This window comes from Argentina silus (assembly GCF_951799395.1).
Source record: "Argentina silus genome assembly, chromosome: 18".
In the NCBI taxonomy this organism is placed as follows: Eukaryota; Metazoa; Chordata; class Actinopteri; order Argentiniformes; family Argentinidae; genus Argentina; species Argentina silus.
In genome coordinates, this window is record NC_139672.1 from 3532775 (window position 1) to 3550678 (window position 17904).

Below are 17904 nucleotides of genomic sequence, written 5' to 3' on the forward strand. Positions count from 1 at the left end.
TGGACGACATGGTTTCACTTCTCATTCGATTATTGAACATAGTTTGAATGAAGCTATGTAATGTCTGGTGATGAGAAAGGGCTTCTGTATATGGGGGGGATATATAATATACTGGTAGTTCTGATATAATGGACTCCAATTTGTTTGTACTGTGCAAGCAATTGTTAACTCAATATAACGTTGGGTATTTACCTTAAACCCTCTAATTCTAGCGGCCTTGATTATCACATAACATACATAATATATGCGAAATGAAGAACATTGAGTAATAAAAAAATTATTGTCTACAACACAAGTACATCCATGAAAGGTGATGGGACATCTACTGGCTATGTTTGATAGAACATGACAATAATAATCTGGTTGCCGAAAACAAACTCTCACTTCTCTAGCTCATGTGAATTGTCCAAAAGATTGAATGTCCTTTGTCAAAAAAAAAACTCACACTTTGAAATTTCCCCATCCTGTGGTAGATTTAGGAAGTGCATATCAAAACTAATCCATCGTAACACCTCCCAGTTAATCCTGATTAATCTGTGATTAACTGCATGAGAATGCAAAGGTCGTCCATGCACACAGAAACCCAAAACCTTCAGTGCACCATATGTACCATGCTCAATAGTTCCAAGAGTTCCAAACACATAAATTCAAGATGCTGTCCTTTAGTTTGAATGTTCACATGTTCGATCCTCATGTGTCAGGATCCTGGAGACTGCATCCATCCCTGAGGTCCTGAGGAGGTCTTGATGCCTGAATTTCCTGGCTCAATGCTATTATGTGCTTCAGCCAACCAGACCAGACCAGACCAGACCAGACCAGACCAGACCAGACCAGACCAGACCAGACCAGACCAGACCAGACCAGACCAGACCAGACCAGACCAGACCAGACCAGACCAGACCAGACCAGAACAGACCAGACCAGACCAGAACAGAACAAGGCCAAGCCAGACCAGACCAGACCAGACCAGACCAGACGTCCCTCTCTCCCTCTGTCCCTCTGTCCCTCTGTCCCTCTGTCCCTCTGTCCCTCAGTCCCTCTGTCCCTCTGTCCCTCAGTAACTCGGTCACACCTTCACTATGCATATCTGGCTGTGGAGTTCAGCCTTGTAGAGGCCAAAGCCCAGGCACACGGGCTGGCTGAAGGAGGTGGTAAAGGTGTGCAGGTGGGTGAGGAGGGCTGACGGCCCCACCTCCGAGAACGTGATGGTGCCTGCACCGTAGTCCAAGGCCACGCCCACACGGTTCCCCGACATCTGGCTGGAGAGGCGGGTCTTCTTGCAGTTGTGCCAGGCTGCGAGCTTCCTGTCGTGCTGCTGTGTCAAGCTCCAAGACACCTGGACATCACAAGGTGGTTTAAACAATGCATTCTTTACCCTCTTTAATATAATTGTTCTCATTTACTTTCAGTTAGACACTTATGTAAGAGACCTGAATTGAATTCACTTGGCTTCCACGTGAATGGGGTTTTTATTTGACAGAAAGATCCAAAAGGCTTAGCTACCAACATCACCAAACTAATTAATATGACAGCAATAACCTAATTTGAATAGTGATGATGTTGATGATGATGAAGATGTACAGTACCTTGTTGTTTCCAAAGGCAGTGCCTTCTTTGCCCTTCCTCTCGATGCTTCGGTAGGAGACAGCAATGTCCCAGAAGCCCTCTGCCTCCAGCTCCCAGTAATGTGTTCCTGAGGAGAAGGTCTGGGCTGTCAGGACCTGGGCCCAGTGGTCGAAGCGGTTGGGGTGAGCAGCACATGGTAGGCGGTTCTTGACCCGCATGGCTGACCGCAGGTCATCAGAGATGCTCAGGAGAGGGTTGGCAGAGTTTGTGTCCAAGGTCAAGGAGCTTGTCACTGTGGAAACGGGGAAACATACCCAGAGACAGTCACATACAGATAGTGTCCAAATTCAGTTCCGTATTAGATTAGCTGATATCGCCATTTTGGGCTATAGAGGAATGAGTGAATGAAGCACAATGTTATTGGCAGTTGGAAACAAATGGATGGACCCATCTCTTCAGGCTACTTGACTGTCCCTCCTAAATACCTCTTCACGCCCCACTACCCCCCAGTACAGTTCCTCTACTGTAAAAAATAAATAAACCTTCTAGCATTGTGACTGCCAATGGCCCCTGGTCCTAGCAGATATTTTTTTCTCTTATGATGACTGATGTATAGATGATTCACTTACTTCAGACAAATACACTTGTTGTAAGTTGTTTTGGATAAAAGTCTAAAAAATGTAAAATGTAAGACATAAAGCTCCCCCCTGTCACTCACAGAGTTCTCTCTTCAGTTCGCTGAGACAGCGCAGTGTCTCAGTGATGAACTCTCTGTACTTGCTCTCGACGTCCTCCAGGATGCACTTCCTGTCCAGGTTGAGGGGGTCAGGTGTGAACAGGGGGCAGTTCAGGTCTGCAAGCAGCCTATTCAACGCAGCAAGCCACGCAAGAGAACAGAATAACGCTCATTACATAACACATAATCAATAACACACAGGTTTGTACTCGCTCTCTTTGTCTCTCTCTCTCTCTCTCTCTCTCTCTCTCTCTCTCTCTCTTGCTCTCTATCTCTCTTTCAGACACATACACATGCAAACACACACACACACAGACACAAAAGACTCTCATACGACACTAATGATCTGCTTTTGACTTACTTTGAGTCATCAGATTGAAATTCCTGTGGGAACAGCAATGGTTCAAGGTCACAATTTCAAGAAAGAAACAAATGAATTCCAGCACAAAGCCTTTAATACTCTGTAAATCCTGCATTTATTAAGCAGTGTTTTCTCCCCCCAAGATGGACAAGAAAGTAAACATATTACAGTAAATCTTCAGTTAGTCTTGTGTGACATATGTTGTTTTTACAGATAGAATGTTTAACATTACAATAGAACAGGTCGATCTTTAAAATGATCACCGTGATAATTCTTATGGTCAATATATATATATATATATATATATATATATATATATATACATATATATATATATATATATATATATGTATATACAGTACCAGTCAAAAGTTTGGACACACCTTCTCATTCAATGGTATTTCTTTATTTTTTTATTATTTTCTACATTGTAGATTAATATTGAAGACATGAAAACTATGAAGGAACACATATGGAATTATGTAGTAAACAAAAAAGTGTTAAACAAACCAGAATATGTTTTATATTTCAGATTCTTCAAAGTAGCCACCTTTTGCTTTGATGACAGCTTTGCACACTCTTAGCAAGGTGTGTCCAAACTTTTGACTGGTACTGTATATATATACAGTATACTATATAATATATTACAATGAATACAATATGTTGGTGTGAAGTTGTACATGCTGTACAATACGACTCACTTCACAGCAACAAATGATCTATTGGTTCTCACAATATTAAGGTGATCATTCTGCATGCAGTACAAGCTTGGTAACTGAACCGCATTGACCACAACTCTATACAGTTTTAATGTCTCACCCAGATGAGCAGGAAGGGGTCTGTCTCTGCCAGCAGGGATCCCAGGTAGTGGTGGATGTTCTGGGTCAGGCTCAGGTCCTCCCTGACCCTGCTGCAGTCCTCCTGGAGGCGTTCTATGGCCTGCTGCCTCTCCCTCTGGGTGCTCTCCCGTAGGGCCTGGACCAGCTTGTCCACCTGCACCTGCAAGCCCCCATTCAGACGCTCGACCTGGGCATCGCCTGCTACTGACGAGTCCTGAAACGGGTGACAACAGTCACAAACGGGAGTTAGTTATTGGACTCACTGGTAAGGAAGAAGTGGTCATCATCCGAAAATCGTGTGTGTGTGTGTGTGTGTGTGTGTGTGTGTGTGTGTGTGTGTGTGTGTGTGTGTGTGTGTGTGTGTGTGCGCGTGCTAGCTGTGATGCCAGTTCCCCTACTCACTGTCATAGTGCGGTCACTGTTCTGGTGTTCTTTGAGGATCCGTTCTCCTTCCTTCAGCTTTTCATCTGCTTTTTGGAGAAGGGTCTGGAGGATGACCTGTGGAAATACACACACACACACACACACACACATTTAAAACCCTAGCATCTGTATTAACCATGTATATCAATGGAGCTGCAGATCATGACATCTGACCTTTAGGTCCTCCTCCACCTTCCTGAGTCCCTTCACCCTGTGCTGCGCGTGGCCTCCCTCCAGTAGACAGTCTGCACACACATACACCTGCTCGTCTGCGCAGTAGAAACGGAACATTTCCTCATGGGCGGGGCACCTGCGGTGAGACAGGTCCCCCAGAGGCTCCACCAGGAGGTGTGTCTTGAAGGCGGGCCGCTCCAGGTGGGGCTGCAGGTGTTCCGCACACAACGACACTTCACAGCGCAGGCAGGTCTTCACCGCCACGGGCGCCATGTCCCCGTCCTCCACTGGGGGGCAGCAGTCACACACCACCACCCCATGTTCCTCCTGGCACTGTGGGCAGGTGAAGCGACCCCTGACACCCCCCTGGCCGTACCCCCAGGCCTCGCGGATGCAGACGGGGCAGAAGCTGTGGCCGCAAGGTAGAGGGAGGGCCTGGCTGAAGACGTCACGGCACATGGAACAGGTTAGCTCCTCCTCCAGGGACGCCATGGCAACCACTGTGTGTGTGTGTGTGTGTGTGTGTGTGTGTGTGTGTGTGTGTGTGTGTGTGTGTTTGTCACATGAAGCTATAACCAGAGTGAGATGTGTTGGTATCTAAAGTACTGTAGGAGAATGTTGTTTGGAGAGAGAGAGAGAAAGAAAATGGATACACATATGGTACACATATTTAAAAAAAAAAAAAAAAAAACTGCTGAATTCACAAAATGTCAAAAATCATGCTCAACATCTTATCTTAAAGCTGCAATCCTTAGAAGCCTCATGAGCGTTTTACGGTCATAGGAAGGCCTGATCCACACTGCGTCTTAATAAAGCCTGTCAGTCATTCAGTGTTTTGTGGACCTCTACACAAGGCATATTACAGTAAAGTGGTCACTGAGCGAGTTGCCATGTTTCCAGATGGGTCACACCAGTTGCTTATATAAAAACTGTAATACTCAGGGTATTAGGAGCACGGCAGGTAGTGTTCAGTCAGTGTTAAATCCATACCAAGTTAGCTCCAAATGGACCATTAACCCTGCCTTCTGGATTTGTCCATTGATGTCTATTATTAGAATACCTCACCATCTACACCATCATTTACTGTATAACATTAAAGTGTATAACATGCAACAGTGAGTTAGTTCTTGATCTCATTGAGGACCTCTGGGTTGTAACACTGACCTGAAGCTTGTGTCTAACATGCCTCAATCCCTGCCTGTTTCACAGGAGGGATCAAGAGATCATCCTCCCTGACTGCTTGCTGACCGCCTGCCTGCCTGCCTGCCTGCCTGCCTGCCTGACCGCCTGCCTGCCTGCCTGCCTGCCTGCCTGCCTGCCTGCCTGCCTGCCTGCCTGCCTGCCAGTCAACATGCAAAACTGTCCTTTACACATTCTGCTACTTCTGTCTTTCATAAGATTGTTCAAATGTCCATTATGAGGAATGAAAATACCTTACCTGTCTGTGTTGTCCCGGAGTGGTCAGAGGGTGGCCATCGCTAGGTCTAATTCCGCCAGTGTCACAGTGTGTGTGCCAAGAGCTAATCCTAAAGGATTCCCCTTCCTCCCCCCCAGGACTGCTTAAGCAGAGGGACTGACCTCTGAGCGCATGGCTATTCAGAGATGGGGGGAAGAGAGAGTTTTTGGCCTGCCAAATGCCAAAAGCAAGGCTATGGAGATGATGTTGTCCAACCAAACAATCTTCACAAACTGACTCCCTGAGAATTGAGATTTTTTTTTAATTTAATTAAATTAAATTAATGAGAGAATCAAAGCAGAGATAGAATGTTCAGTCAAGGCCTACGTAGTCACCAGTAACATCTATAGATATCACCCCTCCCTCAGGTTGGCCTGCAGTAATACATGAGACGCAAGTGTAGCGTTAAATGGGATGAGACAAACAACGTTCACCTGGACTGGAAAAATATGTGTGTGTGTGTGTGTGTGTGTGTGTGTGTGTGTGTGTGTGTGTGTGTGTGTGTGTGTGTGTGTGTGTGTGTGTGCGTTAGAAATACCTGAGGGAGTGTCAGTATGTTCCTCTAATGCAGTCCTCTCTGCCCTGCCAAAATAAACCAACTGATCAAGTTACTGAAATCAAATCAGAGACGGCAGGATACCACAGACACCGTCAGACTGAGAGACCATCCATGAAATATTACAATAAAAGTCACAAGATTGTCAGCTTCACACAGTAGGCTCCGGGTTCTGTCAACAAAAGGAATAGAGTTACTGTAATTGTAAAGAAACCGTACTAATACCATTTCCAAACAGACCAGAGAGAGATGGATACAGGAAATGTGTTTGGTGAGTTATATAATGGTATATTTTTGGGCTTTTGGGATTTTATATTTTGAAATTAGATTGCATCCATGTGGGTATTGTTAGTCGATGTACATACAGTATTACATTGCATTCTGAGCAATGGGGGCTGAGTTGTTTATGTACAGTACCAGTCAAAGGTTTGGACACACCTTGCCAAGAGTGTCCAAGGTGTGTCCAAACTTTTGACTGGTACAGTACTTAAGTGTGGAATGTAAACAAACCGGTTTGATCCCCATGACAACGATTCACTTACTGCAGCTATGAAAGTGATTTCAATTGATTCCATTTTCAAAATGAGAAATATACCAGACAGAAAATACCAAAGCAAAGATAATCTGTAGGAGGAAATTAATTGAGATCATGGGCTTATTGTTAAATACCTGAAAATAATAAACAATACTACGTACTGCAGAATGATGATGTACATACTGCACAGCAGGGGAGGCTGGTGGAGGTAGAAATGGGAGGACGGGCTCATTGTAATGCATGGAATGGAATTAGGAACACATGTGTTTGATACCACTCCTCATTCCGGTCCATGCATTACAATGAGCCCATCCTCCCATTTCTACCACCACCAGCCTCCCCTGCTGCACAATAACCCGATAATCTAACCCAGCCACAGTACCTGGACAGCATAACTGAGAGCAGCTGTTTGTGTTCACAAATCCTGAAGTATGGTTGCAGCCTGTCTAATGTACAAAGGACACAGTGGACTTAAGATTGATACTGTGTTTCTCTCTAACCCTAACCCTAACCCTAACCCTAACCCTAACCCTCACGACAGAAACGTCTGACCCAAATCACCTCCCAGGGATCCGGATCATCCTCCTGGGAAGGAAATGGTCTGGTAAGAGCCAGGCAGGGAACACCATACTGGGCCAAGAGGGATTCTTTATCGACGACGAGACCGTGGAGAATATGAAGAGAGAGGGGGTGATTGGGGGGAGGTGGAGGGTTACTGTCGTGGAAACTCCGGGCTGGTGGAAGTCCTTTTCACTGCGGGAGACCATGGCGCTGGTCAAGACAGAGATAGTGCACAGTGTGTCTCTATGCACCCCAGGCCCCCACGCCTTCCTCCTGGTCATTGATTTGGACACGATACTGGAGGAAAAACACAGGAAGTCGGTGGAGGAGCACCTGGAGCTCCTGGGAGAAAGAGCCTGGAGACACACCATAGTGTTGTTAAACTATGGCGCATGGCAGAAGAAATACACTGAAATTGAGGAGTATATGAAGAAGAGAGGGACGGTCCTTCAGGGGCTTATAACAAAGTGTGGGAACAGGTACCATATTCTCAACAACAAAAACAAAGGTATGGGCTCACAGGTGACAGAGCTGATGGAGAAGATAGAAGAAATGGTGGCAGGAAATGATGGTCGTCTCTTTGAAGTTGATAGCAAAATATCCCAAAATGTGGAGAAGAAAAGAAAAGAAGTGAACGAGAGAGCACAACAGAGAGAGATAAAGGTTAAGACAGAGAGAGATACCATCAGAGAACTCTTCAAAGGTGGGTGATTTTTCAATATTGACACAAAAATTACTTGTCTGTCTGTCTGTCTATCTTATCTTTCCATTTATCTGAAAATGATGGTATTGGTATTGATATCATCTTAGCATCTAAGGTTTCTATCGGAATGTTTCTGTCTTTCTCTGGTAGGTGAGGCCCATCGTCTGTCAGAGCTGAGGCTTGTGCTGCTGGGCTGGGTGCTGTCAGGGAAGACTAGGGTTGCAGACACCATCGTGGGTGTTCCTATGGAGCTCAAGGAGATAAGGAGAACCTCCCAGAACGTGCAGAGAAAGGGCCAGGTGGGCGGGAGGGCGGTCACTATTGTGGACACACCGGGCTGGTTCCATTATGCATCTCTGTGCGACACCCCGGAGATGGTAAAGCAGGGGATAGTGAACAGCGTGTCTCTCTGCCCACCCGGACCCCATGCCGTCATCCTGGTCATGGAGGCAAGTATCTCCTTCACCGAGGCCCATCTGAGGTCGGTCAGGGAGCACATGAGGCTCCTGGGACCTAATGTCTGGAGACATGCCCTGGTTCTGTTCACCTGGTGTGATACGCTTGGGAAAACCACCATAGAGAAGTTCATAGAGAGCGAGGGCAGACCTCTCCAGTGGCTTCTGAGGAAGTGTGACAACAGATATCACACCTTCGACAACACAAACAATGATGTTCTACAAGTCACAGAGCTCCTGGAGAAGATTGAGTGGATAGTGACATCTAACAGCATACTCAAGATCACCGCAGGGGGCCAGTCTGGGGAGGCAGACGACTGGGAAGCGTCTGTTAAAGAGCCGGAGACTGTTAAAGAGCCGCACTCACCTGGGGAGTCCCTCATGGCGATGTTTGAGGAGGTGTGCAGGAGGAAAGAGAAAGAGCTTCTGGAGAGCATCAGGACAATGCTGGTCAAGCCAGAGGAAGCAAGCAGCCATCTTGAGCCCCCTTACAGTGAGTATGCATACATACCATCATTCAAAACCAAAATACCAGGGTAGATTTCTTAAGATTTGTTTCTTTTTCCAATTAATAATATGTGTTAGTCATGTAGAGAGAATGCTCACTTGTAAAGACGAACATTTAGCTCTGTAAAATGAATCATGTGTCTTCTCTTCTGATATCTCCCAGTGAGCTCAAATGAAGTGGACCAGTCACATGAGAAGGTTCATGATTGGCTGAGACTGGGGCACTCTGGAGGTGTTGAGGAAACATCCGAATATGAGTCAAATCCCGGATCCACTGACATGGAGTCATGAAGTCACAAGATCAGCAATTGAATCCACTGACATGGAGTCATGAAGTCACAACATCAGCAATTGAATCCACTGACATGGAGTCATGAAGTCACAAGATCAGCAATTGATATTAAGTAATTGCACTTGATTTTACTACTGTGATTTTTTTTTTTTTTTTTTTACTGTGAATGTATTTCTATATACATAACATATCATGAAAGGGATTGCCTTTGGGAAGGTAGTTGGTGAAAGTTGTAGAAATATCATCCAATGCTTAATAACAACACTTGAAAGGTTTAAGAAGGTGAAACACACACCCTAATTAATATTCCCATCCACAGGTGTAAAGGTCTGAAGTTCCCATGTTTCCAAAGCAGCAGGTTAAAGGGTTAGCTGATGACACAGAGAGATGAAGGTAGTCACATAACTATGTAAGGTACAAGTAAGAGAGAGAGTGAGATATTTGGGAGGAAGTGTTTATATTTGGGAGAAAATGTGATGTGGAAATGTCTGTGTTACTATGTAAAACAAATAAAAACATTTATGACAACAGCTTGATTGACTGGCAATGCTTCATGAGTAGAAGTAGCCTTTGTGTTTGATTCTGTTGACTTCTAACAGGTAATGAATGACACACATCTCATCCTTAATCATAGATCACATTTCCCAGTATCAAAACTGTCAAAGAAACTTTTACTCAGCAGTGATCAGATGACTGCGATGAATACTACAGATGCCTTTCCCTGTGCTATGGACCCACCCTTCTACACGCCAGGGGAGGCTGGTGGAGGTACAAATCGGAGGACAGGCTCATTGTACTACATGGAATGGAGTGAGGAATGGTATCAAACACTCTTTACTCCTTTTTAAAAATATGTTTTTTAGGGCATTTCTGCTTTATTGAGATAGAGATAGTAGAGATTGACAGGAAGGATGGGTGAGAGAGAGAGGAGGGATGACATGCAGGATATGTCGATGGCCGGAATCGAACCAGGGACCTTGCGATGATATGGTATGCGCCTTAGTGTGCTACGCCACTGAACGCCCCAAAACACTCTTTACTCCTAACCCTAACCCTAACCCTCCAAGGGATGTTAGAGACGCAGTGGACACCTTCCCCTGCTGTTGCAGGCTGGTGGGCTGCAAGGGGAGCACTAGAAAGACTGATCTGGAAAACACATAGTTCCCACAGAGTTCCCATTGAGGAAGAGGGTCTATATTGTCTGAAACAGTATAGAAAATATTGTTGGCTATTCTGTTTTCAATCATTTGGCTTTCTGATCATCATTTGTGCTTTTCCTGTCCTCTCATTTCTCATGTATCTCTATGTGGGAGCTGGGATCTACGTTTAAGCTTGGGCGCCAACACTGTCATATAAGTACGTTTTACCTATACAGCAGCTGTTTAGTTGTTTTAACTGTTCCCCTTCCATGGCTGTTCACTGGTAGGCAGTACAATGGTGTATGCGCGCCCTCTAGTGGATTCATTCCTGTATGTCCTCATGAAGTATGAAATATCATATGAGGCTCTCGGCAGACAGTGACCTTACTGTAGTGAATGGCTGGGGCACACAAAGATACCCAGGAGGACATGCGTGCACTGTATATCTCACCTCACTTACGCCTACCTCTTGTGTGCCTGGCAGCAGAGTATCTAAATTAATTCAAATCGATTTAATTCTTCATTATAAGCGATTGACGACTGAGGAGCCTATGATTTGTAAACTCTTCACACAGTGCAAACATGTGCCCACGTGCACGGTAAAGGTACGACACTGGAAAGACAGAATGCATTGGAATTTGAATTGGGCCTATCGGTCTCCTAAATTGTCTAAGCCTCGCACACGAAAATGGCACATACAGTACAGTACAGTACAGGCCTCAATGTTGAATCCATAGAATTTAATTCACTTGTGGTTTTGAAAGCGACATGTGAAGTCATGCAAGTCTCAACCAGACGGCTGAGGTAGCCATGGCCACTCAGTGTCCCCTGGGACACGTCTGGCTACGAATGTCATTAATTATAACGGGAGAGTGTCCGGATAGGACGGACAGACCGACGAACAGACAGCCGTCACTGCCGCAGAGACCACAGACACAGGCCGTAGCGCAGGCCGCCCTAGCCAAATACAAAGAGGTTTGAACAGGGAAGGGGCGGGGGATGACAGGAAGACTAATCCAATTCTCTTTGGTTACCGCATAGTATCTGACTTCAACCTCCCCCCGCCTCTCTCTGGGTCCCAGAGAGCAATGAACTGATATACATTTACAAAACCTATTATTATCAAATAGTCCCAATTCACGACGAAGATATAAATAAATAATTTAACAATGCGGTGTTCCGCCTGGCTGTCAAAGGGACGACTGCGCATCTTTGTGGCTCAATGCCGGAAAACGCTGTGTTGATGTCCCGACTGGGAGACGTAGCCTACTGCCCAACATATTCTATCATTTCGTGATCCGCTGTCAAATATCACCGATCAAAACATGGTAAGTAATTTACGATATCATCTTTAGACTACTGTCGACGACGCAAACGAGCGATAAGCAATTTCGAGTCGTATTTTTGGGCAGTCATAAAAATTTATGAATCATAACTTGTTATGATCGGAGCGCGCGCAGGCATGCAACAGGTCGCTGTACAGTAGCGGGGCAGCTGAAGTTATCGCGCAGTTTGCAGACGCAATTATGAAATGTTCGATCGTCGCTTTAAATGTCGTGGTGCGCGATGGTAAGAAAAACACAAATGCTTTGTTGGCACAATAGGGATCTGTTTTATTTCAATCAAATAGTTTGAGATGGACGAACAAATTATGTTTTTTAGTTTTTGAAATTATAATTTTTGGGACTATTGAACAATGTTACCAGGGATTAAAGGTTTTACAAATGATTAATTAAATCGCTTAAAATGGAAGTCTAAATGTTAGCCTAACGTGCAGGCCACATCAAATAGTCAAATCAAATCAGAGCTGTCATGAATAAACGTTGATTAGTCCATAAAACAACAGAATAATGATTTGTCAATGCTGTACTAACCCAAGTACAACAAATTCAAAATTACACCAATTGTGAGAGGGAGATATCTATTTTATAGATAAACCTAAATGGTAATATAGGCCTACATGAAAAGTAGACAAATAGATTAGGTACAATAACCAAAATTCTATTTAATAGCTTTGTAATAGCCTAAAAGATTAGTCCTATAATCAATTTATATTATCATCAATTATGTTATAATTGATGATAATATATATTGTGTGTGTGTGTGTGAGAGAGAGAGAGAGAGAGAGAGAGAGAGAGAGAGAGAGAGAGAGAGAGAGAGAGAGAGAGAGAGAGAGAGAGAGAGAGAGAGAGAGAGAGAGAGAGAGAGAGAGAGGGGCATAGAGGCCTAATACAAGACGTACATTTATTAAAGTCTGTTTGGAAAGGTATGGGAGTTATGAAACAGAGGGAATAGACTGTTGAATACATAAATAAAGAAACATACAAATACAACCCTAATGTGCCCATGTTGATGTGAATGGGCTGAGCATGCATCTTGGCGTCCGTGAGAAATTAATCAGGCCCTACCTGTTTGTTTTGTTTAGCGCAGCCTTGCCCGTGTTTTGAATGTGTCTATAGTACAAACTGGAAATGCAAATCTAATGCGTTTAATCAGGATCTTGGTGTCAAATGTGTGACTAGGCCACCACTGCAGGCTACACCGAGGCCTATAATCATCACAGATGAGTTTAAAATCAGATTAGTATGCCTACAGCATGTTAGGGCTTTTTTAGAGTGCTTTTGCATGTGAGGATGCAATAACGAGGATGCAAAATTATCTCACAATATCATATAATGTGTGTGTGTGTGTGTGTGTGTGTGTGTGTGTGTGTGCGCGCGCGCTACTTGTAGGTCTAGTAGAAAAGTCTAATTTTTTTCCTCACTGTGGATGTCTCTCCCTTTCATTACCTCTCCACGTGGTAAGCAGTGGAGTCGGAGGTTGAAAAGGAAGCATTGTATGTCGCGTCAGTAGTCCTGTGTTCGAGAGGCTCGCGGAGGGTGATGCTCACTCAGCTGTGTCCTCGCGCCATTGTTGCAAATTCCTGTTCATTCAGTAGCCCGTTAATGGAGCTCGCGCATCGGAACGCGGGTATAGGGCGGTAGTTGGAATTCCAAGTTGGGCATCGCTGCTCTCACCGTCCGCCCATCATTCACTCCAGACTGAAAGCACCCTCTACCTGAGTATTCTAACAGACATCGAAAACAATATACAGTTTTCACATCTTCAAATAGGCCCAATGACATTAAGGTATTCTCTATGTCAATGTTTTTTGTATTTTTATGTAGGCCTATTAGTATGGCAGGTATAAGCGCCCGCGCGCGCGCGCGCGCGCAGACACACACACACACACACACACACACACACACACACACACACACACACACACAGTATGTCAGATACAGATTACATTTTTAATCGTTTGACACCAATGTTGGCCTGTAGCCTAATATAGCCAATATAGGCATATAGCGTCATTGATATACATTAAAAAACTAACTTTAAATAAAAATGCTTAATACACATTTGGTAGTGTTTTTGGGACGCAAAATTATTGATTTATTCTCAAATCAAATGACAGTTATTGGGGTAATAAATAGTGGGGCTGTGATGAACGTGAACGGTTTTGTGGATTGTAGAAGTTACTAAAGGGAGGCAAGAGGAGTAAGGAGAGACTCATGGCTCAAAAGAAGGGGTGTTCATTCGCCATTTGAATGCAAATGTAGTGGATGAACAAGAGGACTGTGTGTGTGTGTGTGTGTGTGTGTGTGTGTGTGTGTGTGTGTGTGTGTGTGTGTGTGTGTGTGTGTGTGTGTGTGTGTGTGTGTGTGTGTGTGTGTGTTTTGGGAGGAAGAGGGGAGGGGGGGGGGCTAACGGTGAGTTTGAGAAAAGAAGACTTGTTGAGAGAAATTGTCACACATGCCTGTAGTCTCTCACAAGTTGTTCTCTTTTGCACCACGATGCCACCAGCGGAGTTAGTCATTTGTGGCGGATAATTCACCTGCGCATCGCTTCCTGTATTATTTTCCTCATGTGAAAGGCTTCAGTATTTCTCCCAGTAATTTAGTTACCCACTTTTTCAGTGTGCAGGGAGAAAAAATAAACGCATTCTGTTGGCCCATGTGCCGCTGCATCAGTCGCGTCCTGCTGCACCATGTCTCGTCGGAAACAGAAACGGCCCCAGCAACTCATGAGCCCGATCCTTGGTGCCTCTCGGATACTTGAACATGGTGAGAAATGAACCATTGTTGATATGCAAGTAAATCATTCAATAAGTGAGCTGTTAACATGGAAAATATTAACTTTTGATGTTGTCGAACAGCATTTATTTTTCTTGTTGACTTCTTATTTTTCTTTCAGTCGTCGGAACTGATATAGAGTTAAAATAAGCTGCTTATTATGTCTCTTGTGAAAAGTTATTTTATTCTGGATGATAAAGTTATGTCTTTTTCAATGGAGTAGACAAATGATATCGATTGGCACATGAGAGAGAGAGAATTGCAGTACCCACCTGTCCTTTGCTGGCATGGTTTGATTCAGTGGCATGAGCTTGCCTGATATAAAGTTGATTGAAAACCTGTGACCAATGGATGTTATGTACAGTAAATTGATTATGTAGGCCTAAAGAAACCCCAAAGACATATTGTGCTAATGGCCCTCATTTTTGATAAGTTATGCAATGCTGTACAATATCATTGTATTGCCATGCTGATCCCATTCATTTTGGCATTAGTCTCTCCTTAATGTAATTCCTACACTGCCCTGGGCCTCCTCTTTCTGTCAGGTTCAAAGACAACAGACCACCCAGTTGGTGGAGAAATACAAGGGTGGAAAAGAGAGAGGAGAGGAAATACACTGATACAGATGTTAGCGTTTCAGTGAAAAGTGTTACAAACGGTAACTTGGGGTACAAATATGTGTTAGTAGTTGGGAAAGACAAAGAAGAGGAGACGGTGGAAGAACACATGACTGTGAGAGGCACTGTACAAGGTGTTGTAACTGCAATAGCTTCAGACCCCATTGTCCCCCTTGGGCTTTGTGGCTGAGCAGTGGGGCATGAACATACCCAAGAACTAGTGTGTGTCTTCAAGTGTGTGTGTGTGTGTGTGTGTGTGTGCGTGTGTGTGCGTGTATGTGTGTGTATGTGTGTGTGTATTTGTCCATCTGAGGCGAGTTACAGAGGCATAGTCTGTTTGTAAATGTTGTGTGCGTGTGTGTGTGTGTGTGTGTGTGTGTGTGTGTGTGTGTGTATTTGTCCATCTGAGGCGAGTTACAGAGGCATAGTGTGTTTGTAAATATCGTGTGTGTGTGTGTGTGTGTGTGCGTGTGTTTGAGAGGTTGTTGATGGTCTGTGAGTCATCATGTCTGTCTGGTAGCCTGTTTGTTTTCTTTAACCCCCACCTCTTCCTCTGCCTTCTCAAAATGTAGAAGGAATGTGACCCCAGTGTTCTTAAGGTCAAGTCTGCCAACCAATCAGAGCCACAATACAGTGTCCAGTACCCAAAGAGTGCCTGACCCCTAGCACCCTACTGGGTTATGGGGGAAGGGTGCACAAAGAGATGAAAGACAGAATGGAGGGAGAGAGAGATCGAGAGAGAGAATTATTTGGGAGAGTGCTTGTCTACGTGTGTGTAGGCTATCTCACTATCTTTTGGAGATTGGGGTTATAAGAGTTTTTTTGGGGGGGGGATTCAGAGTTAACGTCCATTGTCCTCTGTCCCGTGTTGCCGTGGAAACAAGGTAGGCTGCTCATAGTATGTGAGGTGTAGTCTTGCAGGTCGGGGCGGGAGGGGGGGGTCGGGGGGGGGGGGGGGGGGGGGTGAGGGGGGCACAGGAGTGAAGCAAAGAGGATAGAGGGGGAGTTTGGATGATGAGATGGCGGAAGAGAGAGAACAAAAGGGGGCAAACTCAATCTTGATCTGTTGTTCACCTGACAGCGTAGTGTGAAGTGGTCTTGGGGTTATCTGCTCTGTGCTACCTGCTAAGTGGCATCTGTATGATTGATATGCTTAGAGGGTTGAGTTGAGCTTGTCTATTCATTCAGTTTGTCCGCTGGCCATTGGTAGTGTCTGCATCGATGCGAGGCTCTCTGTCAGGTCTGTCAAACAAGAATGGAAAACACTCAAAATGTTAGACTAGATGCAGGACTATAAAGAAGGACAACATGGAAAAAAAAGCCAAAGTGATCATGATTTTATCCTCTTTCATCTAATTTAGGGTTTGTATTTACAATGAGTGCAAAGCTCCAAAGTATAACAGTAATAAACTGCTTTTCTATGTTTCTCTCTGTGTTTCTCATTTCTCAGATGACCAATTGGCAGTGAAAGTCACTCGCCTTCCCTTTTACCACGGACTCCTCTTCCTCCTCCTCTCCATCATCCCCCTCTCCTCAGAGCGTCCAGCCTCCCCTGGCTCCTCGCCCCTCCTTCAGGGGGCTCCAAACCCCCTCTCTACCCACGGAGGGCTCCCCCCTCTCCCGCTCCCCCAGCCAGCCAGCCCCCTGCCCCATCTCCCTCACACACCCTCGAACCTCTCACTCCCCTGACTTCCCCCACCCCTCCCTCTCCTCTCAGACCCACCCCCGCACCATCCTGTGTCTCCCTGACAGCACCTCTCCGTCCCCCTCTGGTCCGTCTCAGACGTCCCGCACCCTCATGGCCTCTCCCAAGCTGGGGGTGTCCGCCACCACCACCACCTCTTCCTCCTCCTCCTCTTCCTCCGCCTCCCTCTGCCCCCCGCCCCACCCTGGCAGCCCCAGCCCCGTGCCAGAGGGCCCCCCCAGCCCCGTGACGCCCTCCCCCAGCCCGGGCGTGTCCTCCGCCACCCCGCCCCGCGCCCACCTCAGCATCGCCGTGATCCTGGAGGAACTGAGGGTGCTGCAGCAGAGGCAGATCTACCAGATGCAGATGACGGAAGAGATCTGCAGACAGGTGCTGAGGCTTGGGGGGGCCTCCTGTGGCCTGAGGCACCCCAGATACTCCTGCCCCCCCTGCCCCAGCTCTGTCTGGAGGGGAGCGATAGGGCCTCCAGTCCTCCCCAGCCCACCCCTACCCAGCCTCCCTGCCCCACCTCCGTAGCCCCTCTCCTGGCCTGCTTCTCCTCCCTGATCCCTCCCCAACCCATCTCCAAGCCCAACAAGCCCAGCCACCCCCTGTCCCACATCCTGCGGCCACACCGGCCCCAGATGGAGGGGGCAGGAGGGGCTACAGGAGCTCATGGGGTTTACCCTGGGACCAGTGTCCGCCCCTCCCCCTCCTCCTCCTCCTCTTCCTCCTCTCCTCAGCCTCGTCCGCCATCTCTACCATGGCCTCCTCCAACTACCCCCTGGCCCTCTCCCTGGCCTTGCCCACGCGGTACCTCCATGAGAAATCCCCCAACACCACCTCAGCCAGCGGTCACAGTGGTGGTCTCTCCTTCCTAACCCCGCCCTTGCCAACCACAGCCTCTCTGGCCCCTCCCTCTCAGGATCTCTACCAGTCCATCTCCGGGGGAGGGTCCTCAATGGGGTCCTCCTCCTCCTCCTCCAGCCGCCTGTCGCATGCCTGTCGGTACTGTGGGAAGCTGTTCAGCAGCGACTCGTCCCTGCAGATCCACCTGCGCTCCCACACGGGGGAGAGGCCCTACCAGTGCCCCGTCTGCCTCAGCCGCTTCACCACGCGAGGCAACCTCAAGGTGCACTTCCTCCGCCACCGTGAGCAGAACCCCGAGCTCTCGCTCTCCCC

General features: G+C 46.4%; 3 protein-coding genes across 3 annotated transcripts in view; 2 read left to right on the forward strand and 1 right to left on the reverse strand.

Moving 5' to 3' along the window:
- Window positions 1-1066: 1066 nt before the first annotated feature.
- Window positions 1067-4591, reverse strand: trim110 (tripartite motif containing 110; the record flags this gene model as incomplete). Its single annotated transcript, XM_083689986.1, has 7 exons — window positions 1067-1336; window positions 1587-1858; window positions 2285-2430; window positions 2664-2686; window positions 3483-3716; window positions 3905-4000; window positions 4100-4591. 7 exons carry the CDS (start codon window positions 4589-4591, stop codon window positions 1067-1069), a joined length of 1533 nt encoding a protein of 510 aa, XP_083546112.1.
- A 1533-nt stretch (window positions 4592-6124) lies between these two features.
- LOC310818888 (GTPase IMAP family member 8-like) lies at window positions 6125-9687 on the forward strand. Its single transcript, XM_083689979.1, has 4 exons — window positions 6125-6382; window positions 7188-7910; window positions 8061-8858; window positions 9036-9687. Exons 1-4 carry the CDS (start codon window positions 6361-6363, stop codon window positions 9161-9163), a joined length of 1671 nt encoding a protein of 556 aa, XP_083546105.1. The 5' UTR covers window positions 6125-6360; the 3' UTR covers window positions 9164-9687.
- A 1807-nt stretch (window positions 9688-11494) lies between these two features.
- The window catches only part of sall2 (spalt-like transcription factor 2), a gene marked incomplete at its 3' end in the record, with an annotated part of 7128 nt that continues 718 nt past the window's right edge, over window positions 11495-17904 (forward strand). The window contains 6 exon segments of the mRNA XM_083690420.1: window positions 11495-11631; window positions 14266-14412; window positions 16489-16684; window positions 16791-17140; window positions 17143-17457; window positions 17460-17899. Coding sequence (XP_083546546.1) covers window positions 14337-14412; window positions 16489-16684; window positions 16791-17140; window positions 17143-17457; window positions 17460-17899 — 1377 coding nt within the window. The 5' untranslated portion in view covers window positions 11495-11631; window positions 14266-14336.

Bases quoted from the DNA above. Each gene is read 5' to 3' on its own strand.
- LOC310818888 (XM_083689979.1), top strand. From the start codon at position 6,361: ATGGATACAGGAAATGTGTTTG. The intron at 7,911-8,060 runs GTGGGTGATTTT...TTTCTCTGGTAG, and splicing joins CATCAGAGAACTCTTCAAAG to GTGAGGCCCATCGTCTGTCA. The intron at 8,859-9,035 runs GTGAGTATGCAT...GATATCTCCCAG, and splicing joins CCATCTTGAGCCCCCTTACA to TGAGCTCAAATGAAGTGGAC.